The sequence below is a fragment of the Drosophila novamexicana genome, unplaced genomic scaffold (genome assembly GCF_003285875.2).
Source record: "Drosophila novamexicana strain 15010-1031.04,08,12 unplaced genomic scaffold, DnovRS2.1 tig00001062-arrow-arrow-pilon, whole genome shotgun sequence".
Classification (NCBI taxonomy): Eukaryota; Metazoa; Arthropoda; class Insecta; order Diptera; family Drosophilidae; genus Drosophila; species Drosophila novamexicana.
The window spans coordinates 441,934-453,644 of record NW_020824838.1 but is presented as its reverse complement, the minus strand read 5'-3'; the positions used below and the strand labels follow the sequence as shown (position 1 = coordinate 453,644).

General features: G+C 40.1%; 2 protein-coding genes across 2 annotated transcripts; both read right to left on the bottom strand.

The window, feature by feature from the left end:
- Positions 1-2,611: 2,611 nt before the first annotated feature.
- LOC115766149 lies at positions 2,612-3,429 on the bottom strand. The gene is made up of 2 exons (XM_030709985.1): positions 2,958-3,429; positions 2,612-2,766 (listed from the first exon to the last, which is right to left on the bottom strand). The coding sequence occupies exons 1-2, from the start codon at positions 3,322-3,324 to the stop codon at positions 2,732-2,734; spliced, it is 402 nt and encodes a 133-aa protein (XP_030565845.1). The 5' UTR covers positions 3,325-3,429; the 3' UTR covers positions 2,612-2,731.
- Positions 3,430-3,970: 541 nt separating this feature from the next.
- LOC115766182 (polycomb protein Scm) lies at positions 3,971-8,884 on the bottom strand. Its single transcript, XM_030710024.1, has 4 exons — positions 7,990-8,884; positions 7,002-7,919; positions 5,902-6,942; positions 3,971-5,825 (listed from the first exon to the last, which is right to left on the bottom strand). Exons 1-4 carry the CDS (start codon positions 8,476-8,478, stop codon positions 5,688-5,690), a joined length of 2,586 nt encoding a protein of 861 aa, XP_030565884.1. The 5' UTR covers positions 8,479-8,884; the 3' UTR covers positions 3,971-5,687.
- Between the last annotated feature and the right edge of the window lie 2,827 nt (positions 8,885-11,711).

Genomic DNA, 11,711 nt, shown 5'->3' with positions numbered 1-11,711 from the left:
GCACTTGATGGGCCGCTCCCCGTTTGCTCTTTTTTTTTGAGTTTCCGCTGCAAATTGCAGACGTAAATCTTGCCAAGTTTTTCCTGACTAGAAACAAGAACAAAAATTATGGGAGCAATGAAAACTTTGTCACAACGAAGCTCAAATACACTTAAAACAAATCTCATTTATAGAAACTATAACAAAATAATTGGGTATACTTTGATATTATCAAGTCTCGTATTTATAGCATATTTGTATTTATTTTAAATAGAAAAGAAATATATATGCTTTATGCATAAAAATGTCATCATATTTCTGGGAATTGTTGGAACTGTCCAAGACGTAGCCCAACGTCGACTTAAGGAATTCGTTTCAAAGTTTTATAAAAAGCGCAAAAATTGTGTGCCACACACAGCCATGCTGACACACACACACATACCTTACACACATTTGTATAAGTAGAATTTTATTTATTTATGACTGCGTCGGCAGCAGAAACAACTTTCACACGGCTTCACGCGCACAAATTTTACTTGCATTTGTCCAATTTCCACTTGGACCCAGTTTTTATGGTTCTTCTTGTGGTTCTTTGACCAGTAGCGTAATTTAAACTATTTAATGCTAACTTCAGTTGGTTTAAACAAGAGAATTTATTGCCCAACTCTCATTAAATGCGGAATTCTCATGGGAAATTGTAATGGGAATTACGCTAAATTAATTATTTATAAGGATGTCCGAACTAGTTTTCTTACGTCTTCCTTATTCCAGCTTATTCCATAGTCCAATCAAGCCTTCCTTAAAGTACTTTAGAATAATTTGTATAACCCATGGAATCCTTTCAACTTCACCCAATAATTTTATGATTTTATCCTTTACATTTGACTTGTAAATTAAACTTAAAATTGATCCAATCATAAAGAAAGCTATAGTCAAAATTTGGAGCTCAATATAATAAAATTAATAAAATAAAATATTTAAAAGCTACTCTAGCGATATATAGCCTATCATCCGCTGCTATAATTTTGCAACAATTCAGTTTCAGCAATTTTACATGTTTGTGTGCTTTCAGAATTATCAATTAAGCAACACTTTGATAACAAATAGATAACACATCAATAGCTTAGTCTAAATTGCAGATAAATACTCATAGTTTCTGTGCATGCTTATATCTAAGAACCCAACTCTACTCCCCTGCCCATAAATTATCAATCAAAGCAAAACTCTTAAAAGTTCAGCAATGGAATTTGAACTCTGAAGGGGTGTGCCGAAACCCTGAGATTTGGCCGGCATGTAGCATGCAAAGTTGGCCCGCAGAAGCCGGCTGAAAACTGTTTTGTGCTCAATGCCAATTCAATAGACCAGGCCCGCAAATACGCCCACTCGCCCACACGCCCACACGTTGACGCCCATATGCAAGGGCAAACTGGGCATTCGCCAAGGCAAATAGCACAATCTGGTTGAGATGGTGCCCACGGTCAGGCCGGGCATGCCGGGCAACTTTGCTTTGGGTGATGCATAAAATGCTTTATTTGTCGAGGGCAAACAAAATGAACTGTAACAATATTGATACAGCTGACAATCGAGGGTTCAAGCACAAAAGGATTGTTGTACAGCCCGGCACAGGATGCCCGACTGCCGTCGCCCTACTCCTGACTGTCACGTCACGTCTAGACGCCAGCCATTGTCCATTGTGGATTTTTGATTTCCGTCGTGGAGCAGCTTCATTAACTCTGCCCACAAAGGTTGTCATTGCCTTTGGTTAACTCACATGATTAAAAGAAGCGACAGGGCCAAAGTTTCAACCAAATCCCAGGCTGTGTCCTGCAGCAAATGATTTGCATGCCAAAACAAAATCCAATTTATTTGCCCTTTTTTTTTTTTTGTCCAACGTCAAAATGCATAAAAAAGCAAACCGCCCCCAATTGTGGGGGCAGTAAAAAATGCCATTTGATTTGTCTATAAATTGAACGATGATCGCTTAAATCCAATAAAAAGGGAAATCAACTCTCCCGCAGCGACAACGGCTGACCGCAAATTGTAAATGCACCAAAGGTGGGTGGCGGGTGGATAATTTGCGGGGTAAGAGAGACGGCTTAACGCTTTTGTTATGCGGCTATCGTCGGACCACGGGCCAATGACATGACAACAACCGATGTTGATTTCACAATGAACCCAACTTTGAGAGTTGGTTTGGAGTTGTCCGCTTTTTCAGGTTAGTTTTACTAACTTTCCGCTTCCTGAAACAACACATAAATCGTATTCTCTTTGTCGACTATTTACAACTTTGACACAATACGAAGGCTACACAAATACCCATGCCGGAGAACAGAATGCTCGACTAAGAGATACCCTGTGCAAAGCTCTAATACAATCCCAACTATGATTTTGTCACGAACCCGTGCGAAATCCCAATAAAAACCAATCCTTGAACCGAAACAATTGACAATAACAATTATTATATTGTATACATCCTTGATGAGCAATAACTTAAGGTTACCCTGCGAAAAATGGACTAATTTGGACTGATTAACTCGATTCTTACATGCGTTCGAAAGTAAGTGGATGTATAAACCTAGTTCACGAATTCAATTTAAAAGCACTTCATTGATTTGAATTAAGAATTCAACTACTGAACATTTTCTTTATTTACAAGGATTCGAAAACTGTTTAACTAAGGAATACATTTTATCTTCCCAGTTTCCTGGAGAACCTAAGCAATCTTCGGCCAGTTAGTCGTGGCTTGACATATTTACAGCCAAATGTTAAATAAACCATGGTAAAATTCTAGGAAGAACATACATAAAAATCTTGATATATCTTGATAAATGAATATTTTTTTTTAAATACAACATTTCCGATAATACAACTAAACTAAAATCGCGAAACTCAACTCAAAAACCAAATTTTAACACTAAAAAAAATATTTCCAAAGTCCTACCCTATAACGCAACCAGTATGACTATAGATTTGCTCACTTTCGATAATATCACGGCCCCAATGGTGCTTTGCTTTACGTTTTGGTGGCTTTTCGGATCCATCGACTGGTGGGTCTAGGCTACGCTTTATTCCCCAACAACGGCGGTGAATAGTTTCCGGCGATTCCTTTTCTAGTTCCACATAATGCTCATCAAAAAGACCCGATCTTGGTATATCAGGTGTCATTTCCTTGGGACAGCTACATTTACTGCTTTCTCTTGCCTGAGCCGGAGCCAGTCGTTTTATATTGCACAAAGGAAATGGATCGTGCAGCTGATAGCCATAATAAACAGATCTTCCGCCTTGCCCAAGGGATGTTTCACTAACATTTATCCACAAATCGTCACCAGTTGTGCGCGATTCCATTTCGTAGTTGCTTGAAGTATATATTTGTTATTTATATTTATATTTGTTAATTTACATGTTTTTTTTAATGATTTCTAAGGCAGTAAAGGAAACGAAAGGTTTGCCGTGATGATTGACTACAAATAAAACTTTTCTATTCCTTTTTAATTTGAGAAAAAATTGTAAAATGCCAATCATCGGTAGAAGAATTATCCAAGTTAACTAAACTGAGCAAAGAGGGTACAAATTTGAATCCGGGATCGAATACAAGTTTTAGAGAGTCGTGTCTTGTACTTTCCCTTCGGTAAGTCCTAAGTTGTATGGGCTAATAATCAATATTGTATTTGGATATAATGATCTCTAATACTTATTAAACACTACCTCTAGCTCTGAATATGAAAAAATACGCCCTACTATGCGAATCTCATTAATTCTCATAGTATTATGTATATATAATATGGTTAGCAAAATAAATGATGAAAACATCGTTAGCGGAAAGTGAAATTTGTAAAAATATTATAATAATATTTACAAATACCAAACACAAATTTTGCGTTTTTTTTTTAGGTTTGATTTCTTAGTTTGATATTTGATACAATTGATTGAAAGCTTAAAACGGAATAAATAAGTCAGCCCTTATAGAAGGCCAACAGAGTTTGATGTTGAGGTATAACATAATTTAATAGTATTTAAATACTTATCAATATGCATATGCTTTGCTTTATTCAGATTTCAATTGTCTGATACAATTTTGTGGTTCATCTCTATACATACATAACGTGAAAGGAATTAAATAACTATTCACTTAGTACCTAATTTAATGTAAATGGCAAAACAAAATGAATACATTATAATAATTTGTATATGAGTGTGTGTATGTGTATTTGAACTAGCGTGTGAATGTGTGGGTGTTTGTGTGAGAGACTGGGTGATTTTAGGAGATAATTGTTTTTTTCGCATATATTCAATAATTGTATTCCAATTTGTTCATTAGTGCTAATTTTTTTTTGGTGTAAGTCGTATATCAGCATCTGATAAAAGTCCGTTAATTTTCTATATATTTGTTTCTAAAGATTAGCCAAGGGTTAATACGGGATATTATTACTCTCGTTTTTCAAGTATACATGAAGTTTTTGACTAATTTTATGATTATATGCAACTGCTTTTTGCTTTATTCGAAATTTACCTGTGTCAATCCGAAAGTTTAATATGTATACATCGTATATTTGGGGCTTATGTATATGAAGTATGTGAGTGTTATAGTTTGGAAGTATATATATAAAATAAGCGCTCTGCAAAACTTAGCTGGAAGAAAGGAGAGCCATAGACCCTTCAGTTGGCAATCTAAAATTTTAGATTGAGTACTACAAATGTTAATACTTCTATGGTTCCTAGCAGTTTCGTCTTTCATAAGCAGCAATTATTATTAAAGTGAAAAAAATAAAATATTTGTTGTTGACCAAGTTTAATAATGTTTACAGTTTGCTATATGTATGGTATAAGTATATCTTATGTGTAGATGTCTGTGAGTTTTTGTGTGGGTGTGTAAATAAACATAATGAGAAATATTGCATAGAAGTGTATATATATATATATATATATATATATATATATATATCTGATTGTGTTATATGTATCCGCTGTCGGTTCTTTCGAGTTAATATAGTTTACAATTTAAGTTTGGGTTTTTCATTTAGTTTTGTATTTTAGGTTTCTTATGTGTCTACAAATAAAATTAAACAGATTGTTCTTTTGTTTGTTTGTTGATTTCACTTAAAAGTAAATTACTAAAATTAAGCAAACATTGTAATAGTTTAAGTTTAAAGAAACGCAATCAGTACATACATAATTACAAAATTATATGTAAAATTATGTACAATATTTTCAAGGGATTTTTTTGTCGTATATATTTTTATTAAATACAAACTGTTTTGGGTTTCCGTGCCTAATGTGCGTGTGTGTAATAAATATTTTGCGTATGCATTTTAAAGGTAATGTGTTATTTTTTTGTTTTATACGTTTTTCTTGCTGGAAAAACTGATATTTTGAATATGAGTTTTTGGAATTTCAAGTTATTTTTTGCTCGACATTTGTTTTGGTTTCCTTCGCGCATGTTTAACATAGTTCGCATTAGAATTTTAGGTTGAAAATTAAATATTTTAAAGTAATTTGTTAACGTTATTCAACTTCATCAATGCCCGAACACATTACAAATATATTCTGCATATCTGTTTTCTATTATGTGATTATCTTTATTTTTTTGTTTACTTTTACTTTTTAAGGAGGTACTAATTTGTTAACACTTCTGCGCTGGCCTTGTTCCTTTTCTTGCGCTTTATTTTGTTCCATTTCCATATCCATGTTTCTTTTATGCTTCTGGCAATTTACAAAGCCATGTTGTTTCTTCGTCCATTGACCTTATTCACTAGATTGCATATTTTTAAGGCTGGCCCCAGCTTAAGGCCCATATATTTCATCATCATCTCCGAGTTAAGTAAAAGCAAGGCTTTGCCATCAATTTCCTGCAAGATTAAAGTCAAATGTATACAATTCATGACTATTCAGGTATATAAGATCTATCTCATATTGGTTACTCACGTGCTTTCTGAAGAGATCGCCATGCACGGCCAGCGAGTTGTCATTGCTCTCGATATACTGGATGACCTCTTCGATGGACCAGTCGATAGGCTGCGCTCGTAGATGCGAACAGGCCGTCGATGTGGGTGTGCTAAGCGGTGAGGTGATGGCTGTACCCGCATAACTGCTGGATGCAGATGCAGCCACTGGCGCTGTTGCCGCTTTGGCAGCGCTGGCAGCCGGCGCCGCCGGACAGGCCGACTGTGAGGCGGTGAAAGGCGTGGATACCGAAGACGGAAAGGAGGCGCTTGATGATAATGTAGTTGGCGATTTATAGTAGCTGCTGGGCGGCTTGGCGCTCAGCTGCTCTGGATGCACCTCGGCGACGAGTGGTGCCAAATATTTGGCATTTGCTGTGCCGCCGGCTAGGCTATTGCTACTGTTTCCGCTGCTGCTGCTACTGCTGGAGGAGTTAGAAGAGGAGGAGCTGTTACTGTTGCTGCCAGTTGAGCCCAAGTTGTTGCTCGTCTCCAGCTGGCAGTTGCCATTGTTATTGTTGTGATGCTGGAAGCGCACCTTGCGCAACGCCTGTGCTTGATTCTGCGCTGAGGCTGTCGCTGGGACGCTGTTTGGTTCCACTTTGATGGCCAGCTTGGCACTGCTAACATTATTGTTGCTGTTATTGTTATTGTTGTTGTTGTTAGTGTTGTTGTTGTTGTTGTGGCTTAATGTCTCCTTAGTGGCTTTGCTTGCGGGCTGCTGCGTCTGCGCCTTGACGCCCGCCTCCTGCTTGATAATTAGCGGCTTCTCGGCGGGCGATGTGGGCGTGGGCGTGGCGGATTTCGATTGACGGCTGCGTTTCTCGGCCAGCACAGGCGACGCTGGCGGCGTTGCGGTCTGCAACAACTGACGCTTTCGGCTGTGTGCGCACTTCTTGCACTCCTCGGTCTCCGGCATCAATGAGATAAGATTTGCACATGCTCGGCATGTGATGCATAGCGTCTCAATAAACTGGGCCAGGCTTTCATCATCCTTCATGCGCAGCGGCGAGGGTATTTTGACCTGAAAAACAGCAGGGGATTAGCTATAACTGGAAGTTTGATAAATTAACATGAAATTACCGTAAAATTCTTGCCAGCAGCGGTCACAATATGCACATCTCCGTCGAGCGCGAAGAGCAGCTTGGACAACTGCTGTGTATCTGTGCTGGCGGCCAGCACCTCCTGAAGGCAAAGCTTGGCGAGCGTCTGATGCGTCGGCCCCGTCACCATAGACGGCAGCTTGGAGCCATTAATAAAGGGTCCGCCCTTGCAGTTGGTGTGAAAGTGCGCCGTTACCGGGGAGGCGGCCACCATGGCATCCGATTCAGCGACAACGGTATATCTGGGACGCGGGCAACGCTGCTTGCCAGAGCTGGAGTCCATGCGCGACTTATGACCCGGCGGCTGCATAGGATGGCAGCTGCGCGCGCACCATCCAGCTGGGAAAATGTCACGAGAACGATAATTGCACCAATAGTCGAAGGCGCCGCGCCAGCCATCGAAAGTGACATGAATTTGATCATCCTTGATGGCATCAACTGTTGCGCAGCAAATCAGTTGGGGATTCTTTTTGTCCACCGCCTCCAGTTTCTGGCCAACCTTAAAGAGATTCTCAGTGGGCGTCGGAGGCTCCGGTTGGAATATCTCCTCGGGCGCAACCATTGCATTGTTGAGTATCTTGCAGAGATAGCCGGGCCAGCTGGAAGCATTCATGCGGAAACCAAGAGGCGGCTGCAGCATGCCGCCATTCTTCTCGCAATGCCCGATCGCATGGATCTCCGTCGAGTCGACCAGGCGCCAGAAATCGTTCTGTGAGTCGCTGCCGTCAAGCCGCAGGCGCAATCGTGAGCCCAACACACCCACTACAGTCGCAATACAGGTGGAAGTTACGTTGCGTGGATCCAGTGCCTCCAGTTTCATCCCAATCTTAAAATCGTTGTTGGGCGGATTCAGCGCCTGCTTGAAGCACTCGGCGGGCGCCGCATCACTGCCAGTTTCCTAACACACACCATAGACAAGCAAAGATTAGGCGATCGCTTCAAGAGCTGCTAGCAACAACACTACTCACCTCTAGATAGGCATCCCAGTCGAATACATGAAAGCTCTCGTACTGAAAGGGACCCGTGGGCGCCGGCGCACCGCTGCTCAGCAATTTGCGCTCCCCATCGGCGGCGCCACCAGCGCCCGCAGCACCACCGCTGCTGTGCCGCGTCGACCCGTTCTTCTTCTGATGCTTGTTCATACACATCATGGAGCAGAATTCCTTATTGGGCGCACCCTCGCGTATCACGTTGTCACACTGCGTGCACGCCCCCTTGCTGTACGCTTTACGGAACTCGGCGATGCATGTCTCCGAGCAGAACTCCTTTTTGCCCGTCTGTGTGGGCAGGACGTACTGCAGCGGCAGTTTCCCTTCGCCGCACCAGGTGCATGTCGCCCGCTTAGCCGGGCGACCGCGGGCGCGCTGCTGCGTCGGCGTTTGCGGTGTGATGGAGTTGGCAGCGCTGTTGCCGTTGCTGCTGCTGGCGCTTGCGCTGCTGTCGCGTCCGCCAGACATTTTTGCGTTGTTTTCGTTTTATTTACCACGTACTTTTTATTTTTATATTTTTACCTTCACTCCACCTTTATTAATCAGTTAATCTGCATCGTAGTGACGCATTTAGCTCACGCAGTGTTGCATTTGCATTAGATATATTCGCTTTAAGGTAAAATAACACTTTTTGCCACGGCTCTGTGAATTTTAATTTTAGCGGCGTTCTCGAGGTCACGTAATAACAAATTTGTATTTGTGTTGACTGTGCAATTCGCATTGCAGCAACAAACAAACTCACATACGAACATGAGAGAGCGCACAGTTAGAGCTATTAATTTCCATATACTCAGCAATTGTACATTGTACGCGGTTAAATGATGCTTGCGATTGCGAATTAGTTAGTTTTTTTTATTTTTCTTTGCATTTGCGTTCCGCCATATTTGTTTTCCTAGCGATGAGAAAGTGCTAGAGATGTGCAGCATTTATGTAACTGTTACTTATCGCTGGAAACGCAAAGCGGCGGGTCACTGTTTGAACTACAAAATTACTTACTACAGCTTTGCAAAATGCGATTATGTATAAATATGAAAGATCTACCTAAATTATTTTATTTAATCTTCTAAGGATATTATTTTTATCATTCATAAGTTATATATTTACATGTGAGTGCAATCAATAGGCAGTTGCTACTGTGACAAAGAATGCAAGGTACTCTCATCTCTATAGTGGTTGCTAAGTGCAGACAAATATATCGATAATATGCTACATCGTTATGTTAATTTTAACGCGATATGTTAAAAATTTGCCTTTGCTTGTGCCTATTATTCATTTACAATATTAAAACATAGAAACATTAATAGTTAGTTATAAATAAGTTTACACAAAACGTTAAGTATCACTTTGTTGTTAGCGACATCTAGCTGGCGCCCTCTACATTTGGTTTGTGGATGCCTTCTCAACAGTTGCTCAACAGTTAGCAGTAAGCTGAACGAAGAGAATTCGCGCGAATTTAACTAAAAACTGTTTGAATCTAGAAAACTTATTTAGCTTTATTTCAAATTAAAGGGTTCGTATGACCTAGTTTTGTTGCTATCATAATGACATTAAGTGCGCAGCTATAAATTGCCCAGCTCTACACGAAATTAACCAAGTAATGCAATTAGGCGCAGCAAAATGGGCCCATACCCTGCTGTGCCATCCAATCCGTACCCTTTCCACGCACCCAAATCCATTCACATTGATTTCTCTGGCTTATTTCTGCATATATCACAACGTGCTCATAAATCAAATTTGGACCGGCCGCAGGGGCGAAACAGTTGACAAATGCTTTAGCACAGTGGGCGTGAATTGCGAGTAGGTGCGTGTGTACTTGTGTGTGCACTTTTAATCGCCTCCAACAACAAATCAACGCCAAAATCGGCGCAAAAAACGAAAATCACACACACATACACTGACAACTGCATCTCTGTGAAATATATTCGCCAGCTTTTCGCCTGCATTTGTTCATGTGTTCATCCATCTGGCAGCCCTGGCATGCAGCTATATTTTACCCCACGCACACGAGCAGCTGCTCCGTAAAAATCAGCAAATGCAAATAAATTTGGGTGAATTTTTGGCTACACACAAAAAGCTAACAAAAATTTGCGCATAGTTGAGCGATTCACATTCCACGACCACCTGTTCATCTAAATAACAAAATCAAAATCAAGCCCAGAAGCTGCACCATTAATATTTCAGTCACAGTTAATGCCAAAAGTTAAGCGCCAAGCACTTCGATAGCTGCCTAAACCAGAAACTTCTTCCCTGTAATTATTGCTGTCCAAGCAGAAAAGTTTTTTCTTTTTTGCCTTTTGTTCTTGTGGCTTTCTTAGTTAACATTTCGCTTAGCTCTTGGCCAAGTTTAAGGGGATTTCTCTGCCTGCTTTTGCTTAACTTGGCTGTAACTCGGTTTCATTTATGGCGCTTCTTCTACAGGCAAGAGCGAAAGCAAAAGCTGCTCAAAAATTACGATGCAAATGAAATTAACTATACAAAAAGTTTGAGCCAGAAACAATTTGTTATTACAAAGAAGCCCCTAAAGTCAATTTAAGATTTGCAAGCGATTTGGGTTCGCGGCACAGTAGTTAATCAGCCAAGCAGTTAATCTCTGCTGAAATATTGAAATTTAGTAGATAGCTTGAGAGAATTTGAATTCTTAGAGTGCACAGTGCGGTGTCTTGTTAATCAATTAAACCCTATTCATATATGAAATGCCATGTAGGCAGTTTGGGAGCACGTCATAAATTTAATAATTGCTTATGTTTATCGACAGCAGCTGTCAAGATGACCCTCAGGTTCCTTGACACTGCGACCAGAGACTGCCGGCTGCGAAGGAGGGTGTTGGGTGGGTGTGAGGGGCCACATTAACACGCATAATTGAGCCAAGTGACGTTTACCGTTTAAACGCTTGTCAAATCGACGCTGCGCAATTAGAAATTGTCGCCTCATTGCGAGAAGGCTCCCCATTGACTTATTACGCAAATCAAACAAAAGATTGAGACTCGAAGGGTGGTCGGGCGCGGGGATTTGAACTTTGTCGTGATTTTAATCAACATGTTAATGAGTTTATCTCAGCCAGCTCGAGTGTTTCATCAGTGTTAATGATTCTGTTATTGCTTGACGGCTATTGACTGACGATCAAATTGTTGGCCCAGGCTAATGAAAATGTTTAACTTTGACACCACTTGAGCTGGCAAACTTTTGTTCGTCTGAGCTGTTTAAGTGTGGGCAGGGGAAAGGGATTACAACTTGCAGAAGCTTAGTTAAATGTGCAAAAGTTATTCCTAGCTTATATTTAATGGTCATTTTGGCTGGATTCTATGGTTGTTTAAGATAAGTTTGTTTGTCAAAGCGTATTTAACCAGTATTTTATGCATTTAAAAAGCTTTGAAAGCACAAAAAAACTTCTGGAGATCTTTTTTACTCAATACAAAGTTTGAAACGTTTTGAAACCATATTAAAGCGTAAAAAAGCTTTAGTGCTATTCATTAGTTGCGTTTATTTTTTAAGTATTTGCTAAGATACTCTACAATCTTCTTAATGTCATCTCAAATCTTTTTAACAACTTACCAACACCGCCATTCGCTAATTTCCAGCATCCAAACATCTTAATATACTCACAATATGAGCTCCTCAGCTATTATTAGTATATCTAATGATTGATCATCAGTTTCTATTCCAATTTAGTCGCATAAGTATTTTCTTAACCATTTGAACTC

Coding starts and splice junctions, on each gene's coding strand:
- LOC115766149 (XM_030709985.1), bottom strand. CDS start 3,324: ATGGAATCGCGCACAACTGGTGACGATTTGTGGATAAATGTTAGTGAA. Junction 2,767..2,957: donor GGGCCGTGATATTATCGAAA/GTGAGCAAATCT, acceptor TGTTCTTCCTAG/AATTTTACCATGGTTTATTT.
- LOC115766182 (XM_030710024.1), bottom strand. CDS start 8,478: ATGTCTGGCGGACGCGACAGCAGCGCAAGCGCCAGCAGCAGCAACGGC. Junction 7,920..7,989: donor ACTGGGATGCCTATCTAGAG/GTGAGTAGTGTT, acceptor GGTGTGTGTTAG/GAAACTGGCAGTGATGCGGC. Junction 6,943..7,001: donor CTGCTGGCAAGAATTTTACG/GTAATTTCATGT, acceptor GCTGTTTTTCAG/GTCAAAATACCCTCGCCGCT.